This window comes from Anabrus simplex, chromosome 1 (assembly GCF_040414725.1).
Source record: "Anabrus simplex isolate iqAnaSimp1 chromosome 1, ASM4041472v1, whole genome shotgun sequence".
Taxonomy (NCBI): Eukaryota; Metazoa; Arthropoda; class Insecta; order Orthoptera; family Tettigoniidae; genus Anabrus; species Anabrus simplex.
In genome coordinates, this window is record NC_090265.1 from 1,584,568,348 (window position 1) to 1,584,584,640 (window position 16,293).

Genomic DNA, 16,293 nt, shown 5'->3' on the forward strand with positions numbered 1-16,293 from the left:
TCATTCTACCTTCTGTGCTATCATCTTTATTGGATGTAGCAGCAATTTCAAGGCTTTATCAATAGTATTCTCCTCTAACGCACCTTCCCAACCATATTTCAGAAATTGTAATTCCTCTTTTGTTACCCTATCCCAATCCTATCCCACTTTCTCTGACCATTTATACTTGTTATATCCCCTCCCTTGTTTATCCTTCAGCTCAGCCTCCTTCCTTATATATTTCTCTCCTCCCCTTTTCAACATTACCCACACTGGGAAATGGTGTGATTTAATCCAGTCTCCTACTTCCATCCTTACAATATCCTCCAACACTCCTTCCGAGCTTAAAACCATATCTATCACACTACCTCCCTTCTCGGTAACATAGGTCAATTTCCCCACACTGTCACCCTCCATCCATCAATTCAGAATATACAAATTTCCCGCAGCACACATATCTAGGAGCTTCTCCCCATAACTGTTTATCATCTGATCATCCATATTTCGAATTTCGAACTGTTTCAGAGTCTGAAGTGAGACGAGTACTGATTTCAATTAAATCTCATGCAACAGGGGCTGATGAAATCCCTATTTTCTTTATTACTAACATTATGGATATAATACTGCCGGTTATTACTGACTTATTTAATGCATGTCTCCCCCGTAGTTATTTTCCGACAAAATGGAAAGATACACAAGTTGTCCCAGTTCCAAAAAGGTCGCCAGCTAATGTAGCATCCGATTTTCGTCCTGTATGCATTCTTTCAGCACTGTGTAAAGCTCTAGAAAAACTGATCTATAGCCAACTTGAACAATATCTGGAAAAATATTCTCTGCGTGACCCCTTCCAATCTGGTTTCAAGAAAGGACATAGCACAGGGACGGCACTGCTAAGAATTACAGACGACATTAGACGAGCTATAGATGAGCGGAAAGTGACTATACTTATTCTACTTGACTTCAGTAGTGCGTTTGACACAGTAAATATTGACATATTATTAGCGAAACTACAAAGATTTAATCTGAGTCCCTCTGCTATTCAGCTCTTTGCTTCGTACCTCTCCAATCGGCGACAACGTGTTGTCATAAATGGCACTACCACAGACTGGAAGACGAAGCAAACAGGTGTCCCACAGGGATCCGTGCTTGGACCTCTTCTGTTTACTCTATATATCAATGATATATCTTCTCAGTTCAGTAACTGTAAGTATCATTTATATGCAGATGATCTACAAATATATTATCACTGTAAAGCTATTGATATTGAGTTTGGAATTCATCAGATGAATTCCATTTTAAATCTGATTAGCTCCTATTCTAATAAGAATTGTTTATTAATTAATCCTAAAAAGACACAAGCTATTATAATAGGGCAACAAAGGCAGTTTAATATCCTTAATAAGAAATTATTGCCTTCACTTTCGCTTTGTGGTGTAGCTATACCATTTCAGAAGTCGGTAAAAAATCTTGGAATTATCATAAGTGACACACTAGATTGGAGTGAGCACATAACAAGCATCTGTAGGAAAATTCACTCGTCACTTCACCCTCTCAAAACTCGCCAATCACTTCTTCCACTAAGCTTGAAAATTAAACTTATCCAGACCCTCATATTTCCCATACTTAATTATTGTGATATTGTAATGATAGATGCCACCATGGAACAGACACTAAAATTACAGAGGGCAATGAACTCATGCATTAGGTTTATATTTTCAATTAAATTTTCAACTCGTATCTCCCCCTATTATGAACTTCTCTCCTGGTTAAAAATCGATAAACTACGACATCTTCACGTTGCTACTCTCGTATTTTCTCTGCTGAATGAATCTAAACCCCAGTATTTATCCTCAAAGTTTAATTTACTCTCCTCCTCTCATGAACACAACACACGATCGACTACGACACACTCAATTCCTGTGCATCGCTCATCTTCATTTAACCGCTCCTTTCAAGTGTCTGGTGCAAGGCTATGGAATTCCCTTCCAGTTAGTGTTAGGAATTGCACTTCCTTAGCTTCTTTCAAGCGGTCTTGCCGAGATTACCTATTAAATGTATAACCAGCTTGTATGAATGGCAGTATGAATGGAAGAATGAATGAGGTTAGGATTTATATTTTGTTAAATTATTTCATTATTCTGTTTTATAAAGTTTATTAGATATGTGATTATTTCATTATTTTGTTTTATAAAGTTTATTAGATATGTGGTTAAGTGTAAGAGAGGGCCGTGAGCCTTAACTTCGCCACAAATGAAGGCATGAAATAAATAAATAAATAAATAAATAAATAAATAAATAAATAAATAAATAAATAAATAAATAAATAAATAAATAAATAAATAAATAAATAAATAAATAAATAAATAAATTTATCCTCACTACTTCTACTTTTCAACATACACCTTCCATCCTGCCTACTATATACTGGGCTCTGTTGCCCTATTCTTGCGTTCCAATCTCCGAATAACAACATATTCTCTTCTCCTGCAAACTTCTCTCTTATCATACTAATATCCACCAATAGCTCTTCAAAAAGATACTTATTTGCATATGCTGAACTACTAGGATGGCAATATACGAATGCTAGATTTATTTTCTTCACCCTTCCCTCTACCCCTCCCATATTCAATCTCAACCTTATGGTTTCTTTCATATCTGTCTCTATATCCTCTACCAGTTCACTAATTTCTTCCCTAATTAGTATTATCATCCCTCCTGGTGCGCATCCCTTAGTCCTCTCCTTTTTTTGATATTTATATTTAATCACAAACCCCTTCCCTGTTTCCAGCCATGTCTCCAAGAGTGCCACAACATTGAAACTTTGTATTACTTCCCGAACTTTCTTATTTCCTAATTTGCTTATTAGTCCCTCAATATTCACACATCCTATTTTCCAATATAGTTATAACTTTCCCTCCCCACCTTCTAGGTTTCCTCCTCTAATCTTACTCCTTGTAGTTCTCGCCCCCTCATCCCCTATCCCCATTCCTCCTTTTCTTTACCAACCTATTCCGTTCCATGCCCTCTGCATCCTCCATCCCTTTACATACTTTATCCCAAAGGTCTTTTAAACTCCTACTTCTTCCTTTGCTCATAACTGCTTTACCTTCCTGTCGATCAGTTTTCTCATGTCCTTTCTTGCTCACTAAACCACTGCAATCTGCTCTCGCTGTTTCTTGCTGCTCACCCTCACTCACCCCTTCACTGTTCTGATCTTCTGCATCCACACTGCACTGTCCATTCTCTCCTGAGTTGATCTCCTCTCCTTCCTCAGCTCCATTCCTCATTGTTACTTCTTTCTTCCTTCCATCTTGCATTGTCATCTCTCCTCCCTCAGAACTAACGTGTTCGTCCATCTCCTTCAGCTTCGCCACTGAGTGCTCCCTAACCCATCTTCTAAGGCATTTGATAGGGTAGATCATGGGGGACTGCTGGAAAAATGAGTGCAGTTGATGTTATTCTGTACAGAGTAATAAATAAGTTACAAGTTCCAAGATTGTGAGCAACTGCAAAATGATCTCGATAATGTTGTGAGATGGACAGTAGGCAATGGTATGATGATAAATGAGGTTAAAAGTCAGGTTGTGAGTTTCACAGTTTTAATTACTGCGTTGATGGGGTGAATGTTCCTTTTGAGGATCATTGTAAGTACCTAGGTGTTAATATAAGGGAAGATATTGGGGTAATCACATAAATATGATTGTAAATAAAGGGTACAGATCTCTGTACATTGCTATTATGAGGGTATTCTTTTTTTTTTTTTTTTTTTTTTTTTTGCTATTGGCTTTACGTCGCACCGACACAGATATGTCTTATTGCGACGATGGGACAGGAAAGGGCTAGGACTTGGAAGGAAGCAGACGTGGCCTTAATTAAGGTACAGCCCCAGCATTTGCCTGGTGTGAAAATGGGAAACCACGGAAAACCATCTTCAGGGCTGCCGACAGTGGGGTTCGAACCTACTGAATACATGAGGGTATTTAAGGTGTAAAGGTCTAAGGGTGTAAAGGAGAGGGCATATAAGTCACTGGTAAGACCCCAACTTAGGTATGGTTCCAGTGTATGGGAGCCTCACCAGGATTACTTGATTCAAGAACTGGAAAAAATCCAAAGAAAATCAGCTCGATTTATTCTGGGTGATTTCCGACAGACGAGTTGCGTTACAAAAATGTTGCAAAGTTTGGGCTGGGAAGACTTGAGAGAAAGGAGACAAGCTGCTCGACTAAGTAGTATTTTACCAATATAAATGGTCCATTTTTGGACAGTGGTATGTTCCAAGCTGTCAGTGGAGAGATGGCATGGAATGACATCAGTAGATGAATAAATTTGGGTGGTGTCTTTAAAAATAGGAAAGATCACAATATAAAGATAAAACTTGAATTCAAGAGGACAAATTGGGGCAAATATTTGTTTATAGGAAGGGGAGTTAGGGATTGGAATAACTTACCAAGGGAAATGTTTAAAAAATGTTCAATTTCTTTGCTATCATTTAAGAGAAGGCTAGGAAAACAACAGATAGGGAATCTGCCACCTGGGTGACTGCCCTAAATGCAGATCAGTAGTGATTTATACTGAAACAGGATTGTCCATAATGCAAAATACACAATATAAGGTATGTTATTTCATGATAGTGAGTCATCTATGCACAAACATTTCAAAAAACAATTTGAGCTAGATATCCTTTGTGTGCTTGAAATGTAATTTATCTAAAAGGCAGGGCAATAATAAATATACATCGTTAGGTACTTAAGCTTAGCTGGAGGCGATGTATATTTAAATTCATAGGATTCCAAGTTTTAAGGCCATGGCCTGGGAAGATGACTGCTGCCCAACCAGATGGGCTGCAGATACTGTGATAACACATGGTCAGTATGACTAAATCCTCAGCTTTACTGTTTGGCTTTATTGGATGTGTTGGCTGCTTTTAGTACCAATATATCTTCATTTGATCTTCCAAGGCTGAGTGAACCCCATTGCAGCCCTCAGTATCATATTAAAAATCCCTGAACTGGCTGGAAACTGAACCCTGGGTCTTTGGCTAAAAGAATACACATTCTACCCTTACACCATGGGGCTGGAAGATTCAGGTTTTTGCTCAGATATTCAGTTTGCTCCAATAATGTTTTTCCAGGATTTCTCCAGTTTATCTCAGTTATGCCATGAAATCTAGTTTTCTTGTTGAGAAATTGGTGTCAGAAAGAGCATTTGGTCCATTTATTTCACATTTCTACAACTTTTATGTACCAGTAGTCTTCTTCTTTTGTGAAATAACTTCTGAATGTTTGAATTAATTCTTTTGAGAAAGTGCTTTCCTATAATGAATTTAATCATATCCTCCATTGCTTATTTTATTTCAGGAAAAGTTTTTCCTTTTACTCTAGAAATGTGAATTTCTTGGCCTAATTATGGATTTTTTTCCTTCTATTTCATTGGGTATAGCATAACAACCTTCATTGGTTACAATAATGGAATATTTATGCATGTATTAGGTATAACATTAGATAGGACACTCTCCTTCAGGCAACATCTAGTAAATACAGCAGCAAAGATTAGGAGTCGTAACAACATTCTGCAGAAGTTGTGTGGTACAACCTGGGGTGCTTCTGCAACTACCTTGAGATGTTCTGCCCTTGGTTTAGTTTTCTCTGCGGCAGAATATTGTGCTCCTGCGTGGATCAACAGCTGCCATGTGAAACTTGTGGACACTCAACTCAACAACACAATGAGGATTATTTCAGGTGTAATAAGATCAACTCCTACCCACTGGCTTCCTGTCTTGAGCAACATCATGCCTCCTTCATTCCGTAGAGCACAAGCACTGTTGAGAGAATACTCCAAGATAAATGAGAACCCTGACTTGCCCATCCACTCCAATATTCCTGACCTTCAGAGGAACCGGTTGAAATCTAGACATCCGCCAGTTAAGTTCGCTCAGAAACTCACAGAAGACAATTTCAACCCCTATGGCCAATGGAAGGAAAATTGGATCTCAAAAACAGGTGAACATCTCTGGCCTTTCTTCCCACCTAATTCAAGGTCTGATCTCCCAAGAAGAACTTGGACCATCCTTAATAGGATTCAATGTGGTCATGGTGTCTGTGCTGCATCCCTGTATAAATGGGGAAAGATACAATCCCCTGAGTGTGACTGTGGTGCTCCTTTTCAAACCATCAAACACATTGTAAAGGAGTGTAGCAGAAGAGCCTACCCTGGAGATTGGTTTGATTTTCTAGAGGCCAATACAGAGGCTCTAGAATGGATAACATCTTTGGACATTAAAATATAATGTACTTGCTTTCTTGTTTTTGTATATATGCCATACGATAAATAAATATGCATGTATTTTTCCTTGATTCACAAAATCTAACTTTCTTGCAACATGCATGCCCAACTTGGTCACAGAACTCTGTAGTTTAGCATAATTATAACTGATGAACACAGTTAATTAGTTTTTCTAGTAAACTACAATATTCTTTTCTCTCTCAACAAGCAAGTTTAATGCTAACGCTGAGGGACCCAGATAATTTATACAATCCATACTACAAGACAAGTTGGGACCTCACAATACTGTCACAATAAACTAAGAATACACAGTTATTGTTACAAAAATAATCTATTATTATATTACTGAAAGAAAAGGAATCAAAAATAAGTTTAATTTTCACCTTCCAAGCATCAAACTCTTCCTATCAGTTATAATCCTTCTATATTTAATAAGACTCTTATGCATTAATGAGTAGATTTGTTTACAATTTATTCAAAATTTTTAAATAGGATCCTGTTTTCTTCTCAAAATGTTCCAGGTTTGACATTCATTGCATAGAAATATCAACAGCAACGATAGTGGCAACAGTATCATCAAAGGCTTATCCAACTGGCACAAAAATATTTACCCTCTATAATTTGAGGCCGAAGAAACTCTACGCAGTGAAACTTTCAGTATTGTATCCATTATCTACTCAGCCATATGTCTGGCCTTCAGATGAAAGATTTGTTTTTGAAACACAGGGTAAGTTTAACTATTGCTTTGATTAATGGCATGACAATAGGTTATACAAAATAAAATATAAAATGGTCATTATTCTGAAATATCAGAAAAGCTTTCTTATTCATGGTCTTATCCCATACTTATTATGGGTAAGTGGTTAAGGAAGTATGTAGTTTCTTTTTTTAGTTTCATAGTAGACAGTCTCATCTTCTTTTATGGTAATAACTAATTGTCTGTGTACTCCAATAAATGTCTAGGTGAAAGATTACTTGAATACTGTTAAATAGAGCATAAAGACCTTGGTAAACACTGTTAAGGGTCTTCGGAAACAAAAATAATTGATCAGTTTTACTATCATATTGAAGCATTCTGAAATTTTGGGAATTGAAGTTATAAGAAATGATCATGAATGGGAAGGGGGTGGGGGACAGGGAGGAAGATACACATAAGCATTATAAGTTAGGAAGTTTACTACACCAACATATGTTTTGTATCATAAGTATACCTGAGATCTGTAACACTAAATTTCTGAGACCATACATTAAGAAATCTACGAGTATAAATAACATTTTAGAAAGGAGTGATAAAAAGAATAGTGAAAAGTATTGCTTTGGTGGTGGTGGTGGTGGGGGGGGGGGGGGGGGGGGTAAATGAGAGGCCTAAATTCTGGTTGCATAATAATTCATATAATAGGCCCAATAGACAATTTCAACCCCTGGTACAGTACTAAATATTCTATTCCAGTAAATTGGGCAAAGTGCAAACAAAATATCATCCAATAAGGTATCTTCTTATCATACTATTTCACAAAATTTTTATCCTAAATATCATTTTAAAATACACTGAGCTTTTATTGATTTCATACAAAACCAGGGCCCGGGCTTAGGTTAATGGCACTCTGGGCAACACTTAACTCAGGCGCTCCTTCCGAACACCACCCTCTCCAGAATTTGAGCTGGTGTATGGACATACACAGCCCTCTAAGAAACAACTTGTTAAGTTGAAATTATACCTCTTCTAACCATGAAGGAGAAAATAAAAACCTATTTTAATTACTTGTTTTTAATTTCATTAATTATATATTATTTCAATAGCCAAAAACAACAAACTGTCATATATTGGTACCCAGGGGCGAAGTGTCAGGGGAGACATTTTGTGAACGAAATACTGTCTAGTCACTTCAATAATTTTTTAGAACATTAATTATTTCCACATTCATGGCATTATTGTATTCTCCGCTTTACTTATTTTCGTCTCACTTCTGCAATGCTTGGACTCTCGTCAGTAACACGAAGCACGTAGACGAAAGTAGACGCTGTCCATTCTGTGTATGTTCCCTTTGATTTTCAAAGCTTTCAGATAGAGACACACTAACGCTATCTGTACGAGCTGACTGTGGAACTAGGACTTTCCTATAGCGAGATTCTCCGCCCAGTAGACAGACTTACCAGCGTCTCTTCTTGCTCTCATTGGCTAGTATTTGGATCGTCATAAAAGGAAAGAAAAATTCCACCTAATCAATACATTTATTTTCTTGTAAAGTATTACAATCTAGGACCGGTTTCGACCCTTCATAGGTCATCCTCAGCTATATCAGAATCACATTTGCATTTCTATCTTATACCTCTGAAAGACCTTCATGATATATTGTTTCATAATTTTCAGTGAAAACTTATCTTAAAAACTTACAAATTTACAAGCGTTGATTAGGTGGAATTTTTCTTTCCTTTTATGACAATTGGTAAATGTCAATACGGAAAATAAAATTAATAAATCAAGATAGTATTTGGATTTCCGTTTATAAAGGTCTTCTTATTGGCTACCATCTCAGGCATGCTTTTAATGCAATTAATTTGAATTGACTTTATTATAAGACACGTCTAAAAATAAAATAATATTCTAATACGTAAGTATAGCAAACATGTTCCTAATAAATGAATAACAGCATCAAAACCCTTCAAAGTAAATGCATTTTCTTGCCCGCCAATATTAGATACGTTATTATAACCCCAACAACTGTTAGCTTACATTCTTAATAATGAACTCCAGTGTGCATACAGAAACAACAAAATTGCTTAATTTGATGCTGTAATCAATCAGTCAATCAATCACTACTGATTTGCATTTAGGGCAGTCGCCCAGGTGGCAGATTCCCTATATGTTGTTTTCCTAGCCTTTTCTTAAATGATCGCAAAGAAATTGGAAAATTTTTGAACATTTTCCTTGGTAAGTTATTCCAATCCCTAACTCCCCTTCCTATAAATACGAATATTTGCCCCAATTTGTCCCCTTGAATTCCAACTTTATCTTCATATTGTGATCTTTCCTACTTTTAAAGACACCACTCAAACTTATTCGTCTACTGATGTCCTCCCACGCCATCTCTCCACTGACAGCTCGGAAAATACCACTTAATCAAGCAGCTCGTCTCTTTTCTCCCAGTTCTTCCCAGCCCAAACTTTGCAACATTTTTTTAATGCTACTCTTATTCCGTTAACGTCAGTTGCTAGTGAACGCGCTATGAGTGTCTTCAAATGAATTAAAACCTATTAAAGGAATTCAATGACCAACCAGAGACTGTTTAACTAGGGAACTCTAGCTATACAGAAGGAACTCCTGTGGCATATTAGCAAGATGCCTGACTTCAAGACGGGACTAATAGAATGTAGTTGCTGAAATGAAGGACAGGCGGATTGAACTCATTTACAAAAGTATTGTTTAGGGTGACTTGTATGAAAATCTATTTATTTCTTATTTCTGTTAATAAATCTACATAACAATGAAATATATTGCTATTTTTGTTCTAAAAGTATGTTTTTATTTGGCAACTCCCACTACATGTAGCATTATAGGTTTTGTCTCAGTTTCAGTCATTAATATAATATTGAATTCAGATTTGTATGAGTCGAAAGCAAAATTCCACATATAAAATGATTAATATACAGTAGTCTAAATAGAGAAAAATCTGTCTACCCCCTTACTTAGTTCACGCTTCACCACTGTTGGTACCTTCAAAATATTTAAGGGGAAAAACCTTTTACATTAGGCTATAGATTTTTCCTAGCATTCAACTTAGTAAATATATTGAGTTTAATTAATTATTATGTATTATTAAAATAACTAAAAGAAACGCAATATGCTGGTAACATATTCATGATATGTTAGAAACAAACAAAAAAAAAATTAAATGATCGGTTTTCTCCTAGCTTTCAGCTTAGCAAATCTATCAATGATTTTTGAAAATTTTCTTTTTAAGGCAATGTCTCACTCACAGCACAATAATACTAAAGAGTTTAGCTTTATTTCTTTTTGCATTCTTCACTCTTGTCACTCCAGAAAATCCTCTTTCAGCAGTACATTTCATGATAGGTAAGGCAAGAAAGATCCTGAAGGTTATTTCCAAGTTAGGAAATGTGATACTCAGGTTGTTCTGTTTAATGTCTGTAAAAATGTATATAAAAATACATGGTATTCATTGTATCTGTTCCAAATAAATATAAGCTTTCGAGTAACAACATTCATTAGGGTAATTCCCATTGTCTTCATCATAAAATTGAGTCAATTTTTTAAATGCTTTTGTTATTGCTTCATTGGAAGTTTCTGATAACAGAAGTGTCAATACTTCAAATCAAGATGCGATTGTCTCCTCTGCCAAGTTTGATAGTAGGGAATCAATTGATGTATTGAACACGTTAACCCTAATCCTTTCATCAAAGCTGCCTTCAACTAGAACTCCACGAGTTTAATCTGCAAATACTTTCCGTCTTCTAACCCTTATGTAGATGGGTGTTTTGAACTCTAAAATACTCATAGAAGTTTTTTCATATAAGATAAATGTTTCCAATATTTGTGGCTGTTTGGCACCTGCTACAAGATAAAGAGTTTTGCATGTTGTTGTTTATATCCAGACTTTCCAAAATATCATTAAAAACGTGATAAGAAAGTGGTTTGGAAAACTTGGAATTTTAATTCAAGGCCTCCAGCTTTTAACCTGGAAGCAGCCTTAACACTTGCATCTTCAGATATTTCTTTAAGTCTACTTTGTATTTCTTTGTAGCCTTTCACTAGTGTTTTTACTGCATCTGCCCTTGCACACCAATGGATAACAGACATTGGAGTTTTTCTTAAGATGCATTTTCAAAAGCTCCCTTCTATATGTAGATGCTGAGAGAAAGTTATGCAGTTAATGTACAAAAGAGAAAAATATCACTACTTCTGTACAACACTTGGCAGATGTAGAAATGACAAGGTTAAGCAAGCATGCAAGCACATGGCACAAAGTCTGCAAATTTAATCTTTCTTAATCATGGCTTGAAGTCATGTGTAGGAGCCTGACATATTAGATGTGTATTCATAGCTTTTTCTAAACTCAATTCTGTCAGACTTTTCAATACTTCTTCTTCTTCTAGTTGGTTAGATGAATGAGGAACCCGCAGTAGGAGTTTAAATACAATATCTCTACGTTCTGCTCCTATCAAATACATGTACTGAAGCACTGTCTGGCTCCATGGCTAAATGGTTAGTATGCTGGCCTTTGGCCAGAGGGGTCCCAGGTTCAATTCCCGGCAAGGTCGGGAATTTTAACCATCATTGGTTAATTTCGCTGGCACAGGGCTGGGTGTATTTGTCGTCTTCATTACCATTTCATTCTCATCACGACACGCAGGTCACCTACAGGTGTCAAATCAAAAGACCTGCACCTGGTAAGTCGAACATGTCCTTGGACACTCCCGCTACTAAAAGCCATATGCCATTTCATTTCATCGAAGTACTACTGGTAATTAACCCGTGTGGGAGCAGTCTGGAGTCAAATCGACAATGAGGAAGTAGTACTTGGCATCTTTTACTTATTTTACAGTTGTCTCTAGAACAGATCTTGCCATAATGTGAATAAATTTGTCACAGGCGATAAGTAAGACACATGGCCTGAACCTTTATTAGCATATTTTGAAACATGCTGTGCAAGAAAGGATCATGTTTACTAATTAATTCTGAACATCCCCGATATAGGACATTTGAGGTCGACCCAATACGTTCATTATCTCCCTGGAAAGGCAAGCCTCATGCTGAAAGGAATCTTACAACCAGCATCTCTATAATAGTTCGGCAGTACTTCTTCTTCATACTGATTTTATAGAGAAGTATTTATTTTCATGGAACTGTTTGGGTATATAAGTTAGAATATTACAACTGTAGTCAGGCGAATGCTTGCGATGTATGATTAACTTGGTGCCGTGTTTCCGATAGTTAAAAGCGGAAGAAGATTGTGTTTATTTTAAATAAGTTCCCTATAGACTGGGAGTACAGCAGCCATTTTCTTACGCAGGTTTCTCCGTTAATGAGTGCACCTTTAAACAAATTCGTTGATAAAGTCATGCTCTGTTCACCCAGAAGGACATGAGTTCAATTCCCCTTCAGGAAGTCGAAAAATTTAAGAAACGAGATTTCCACTTCTGGAGGTGCACACGGCCTTGAAGTTCACTCAGCCTACACCTAAAATGAGTATCAGGTTAATTCCTGGGAGCAAAGGCAGCCAGGCATAGAGCTAACCACTCTACCCCATCAAATGCCGAGGTTACGGATAGTGGAAGCCTTTATCTTCCACCCTTCCAAGAGCCTTCGTGGCCTGTACAGAGATGACTTTGCTTTGCTTTAGTTGACAGTGCGGTTTGGGAGAATTTTCTAAAATATGATCAACAAAATCAACAGACAAATTTACATTCCAAGTAGCAGGATCATGTAGAATAAATGTTTTAGGTAGTAGACCTAGTGCTTCGGAACTGCTCTTAGATAAATCCGACTGCTGTTCATTCAAGACATTAGTTACTTGATAAATGGGCAGGTACAGGAATAGATCATAAGATGGAACCGGATCAAGTGAAAGTTCTCAACTGGAACGTAGAAGGACTAGAAGGTGTATTAAGACAGATGCCGAGAGACATTTTCAGTGAGTTCGACATCTGTATACTGACAGAGACATTTATTACCATGGAATCAAAATGTGAAGTGAAAGGTTTCTATAACATTCACGCATTTGCGAGGAAAGGTGCTAGAGGAAGGCCGTCAGGTGGAATAACATGCCTGATCAACTCGAAATTTACTCCCTTTGAAACAATTCTCAAGGAGGAGAATCAATTGGTGATTAAAACAAAAATAAGAACATTAGTAGGCGTATACTACAGACCAGAGTACAGTGCAATAGACATAGTAGACGGTATACAGAGAGCATTAGACACTATACAGAAGAATGAAAGAGTGATTATTGCAGGCGATCTGAACTGCCCAATAAATAAAGAAAATAACAAAGCGGAAATAGTACTGGACTATCTGCTAGGGGAAGGGCTCACATTAGTGAACGACAAAAAGGCACTCACATACATATGCCACAACAGAGGGAGCGCCATAGACCTCACACTCATTAGAGGTTTCGATGCATTGGAACATAATGTCCTAATAAGAAGTGAGGCAGCGTTAATTAGGAAACATATACCAGTGAGAACGACACTCAAGACAAACACACACATGAATAAAGGATACAAAGAAGTTTGGACCCACATGTGCTCCAGGAGAACACTGGTGAGATACCACGCATACTACAAGATATCAGTGAGGGAAATCTGGATGAGGCCATAGCAGGAATAACGGAATTCATTGAAGAAGGAAATTCAGCAAGGAAGGACACCAGGAAACCGCAAAAATGGTTCGACAAGGAGTGTTACATTGAAAGGCGAATTACACTAGAAAAATTGCACATAGCTAGGAGAATGAAAGACAAAAGAGACTTGGAATGCTACCAGACAGCGAGGAAGAAATTCAAGGTGCTACTAAAGCTGAAGAGGCAGGAATTTAGGGCAAAGGAAGATGAAAAGCTTGTAAAGGATGCTGAGAAGAACCCTTATAAGGCACTTAGACCACGGCAGCCGCGATTTCCAGCAGACATACCCATGGAGACCTGGGAGAATCATATGAGAGGTGTGTTAGCCCTTAAGGAAACCAGACCGAAGGTAGAGGAGAGGAAAGTGATAGAAAGAACTACAATCTTCACAGGTGAGGAAGAGAGAAAGGCCATCTCAACAAGCAAGGTAAACAAGGCACCGGGAATAGACGGACTTTGCACAGAACATTTAAAAGCTACATTACCCTACCTAGAACCAGTGTGCACAATGCTAATGAACAAGTGCGTGGAATCTGGTAACATACCTAATGCATGGCGGAAGGTAGTCATAAAGATACTATATAAAGGACAAGGGGACACAAGCAAACTGGAATCTTACAGAGGTATAGCCCTGGAGTCGGTGGCATTTAAAATACTCACCAAACTATTAGCACAAAAAATAAGTAACCTGATGGAACCATTGTTACCTGATGAACAATTTGGATTCCGGAAAGCAAGATCCACCCTGATAGCGGCGGGCTGTCTGCTAAAGGACATACAAGAAAGAACACAAGCCCATGGGAGGAAGTATGTAATCTTCATTGATTACACCAAAGCCTTTGACACTGTCAATAGAAGGAAATTAATAGAGAAACTGGAAAGCCTCGTTGGACGATCGGATATGACGAATTTAATAGCTAACATACTAGCGGCAATCCCAATCAGACTGGATAGATCAGACCATCGGAGTGCTACAAGTGGACCCCTTGAGCCCTTTATTATTATTGTTCAGTGTGCTGACTCAGGATCTCCCTATAAAAATCAAAGAGGGAGCACAAAATGTAAGCATATACATATATGCGGATGATATGGCACTAGCCGCTGATAACATAAAAGATTTGCAAAATGGAATGGAGCTTGTCACACAATGGGCGGTTGACAACGAGCTAAGGATGGATCTAAAGAATGAATGGTATTCAGGAGAGGAGGACGCTTATCGAAAGGGGACTATATTGTATGTGGGGGACATACATTAACACCGAAAAACCAGTTCACATATCTAGGGTCAGGCTACAAGTCTCCGGGACGACCTTCTCAGTACACATAAAGAAGAGATTAACTGCTGCACTTAGAAGCATAAGTGAAATCAAACATCTGCAAAGAATGTCACTAGAGATGGCCATGAAACTTTTCCAAGTCAAAGTGCTACCAACGCTCACATACGGATTAGAAGTAGTATGGGAGTACCTATCATGTAAACAGCTATGAGAACTGGAAAGCATGAAACCGAGATACCTTAAGAGGGTCCTAGGGGTATCTAAATTCACCCAATCCCAGTATGTATATGTTTTAGCACGGGAAACCTTCTTGATAGAGGATTTAAGACAACAAATGCCTGTACAGCAAACTCCAGCATACAAGGAGCTGTTACGAGAACTATAAGAGAAAAGGGACTCGATCGAGGAAAGCTTTTACAGTACAGACGCACTGATAAACAAGGATTGGATGAAAGAGGAATATGAGTTGAGACATTTGGAGACACGCTTTGCAAGACATGGCTTTCATCACCGTGTCTGTGCCAAGAAATCCTACCACCGTGCCAGCCAGGAATGTGTATGTGTATTGTGCAATGAACAATGTGATACATATCACGTAATGAAGTGCAAGAAGAGAACAGTCTCTCTGAATCCATTTTGCTCTGAACAAAGTTCTCCTTGAGTGATTTGTAAAGTTAATATGGGAAGGGCAGCTGATTCAGAAAGTGATGGAACCAACTAGAAAGAAGAATATTTTGGATGTGGTGCTGATAAAACCAGATGAGCTCTATAGAGAAACCGAAGTAATAGATGATATTAGTGATCATGAAGCTGTTTTTGTCGTAGTTAAAAATAAATGTGAAAGAAAGGAAGGTTTTAAAATTAGGACTATTAGGCAGTACCATATGGCTGATAAAACAGGCATGAGAGAGTTTTTAAAAAGTAACTCTGATCCCTGGAAAAGGGTAAATAAAAATGTAAACATACTCTGGGATGGGTTTAAAGCAATTGCTGAAGAGTGTGAAAATAGGTTTGTTCCTTTAAAGGTGGTAAGGATCCACTATATTATAACAGAGAAGTAAAGAGACTAAGAAGGAAGTGCAGACTGGAAAGAAATAGAGTTAGAAATGGTTATGGAAGTAAGGAGAAATTGAAGGAACTTACTAGGAAATTGAATCTAGCATGGAAGTCAGCTAAGGATAACATGATGGCAAGCATAATTAGTGGTCATACAAATTTTAGTGAAAAGTGGAAGAGTATGTATAGGTACTTTAAGGCAGAAACAGGTTCAAAGAAGGACATTCCAGGATTCATTAATGAACAAGGAGAGTGTATATGCGAGGATCTTCCAAAGGCAGAAGTATTCAGTCAGCAGTATGTAAAGATTGTTGGTTACAAGGATAATGTCAAGATAG

General features: G+C 37.6%; 1 protein-coding gene across 1 annotated transcript in view; it reads left to right on the top strand.

The window, feature by feature from the left end:
* Positions 1-16,293, top strand: part of sev (sevenless) — a 368,918-nt gene that overhangs the window by 293,239 nt on the left and 59,386 nt on the right. The window contains exon 30 of the mRNA XM_068226275.1: positions 6,783-6,988. Within this exon, the coding sequence (XP_068082376.1) occupies positions 6,783-6,988 (206 nt within the window). The remainder of the gene's footprint in view (positions 1-6,782; positions 6,989-16,293) is intronic.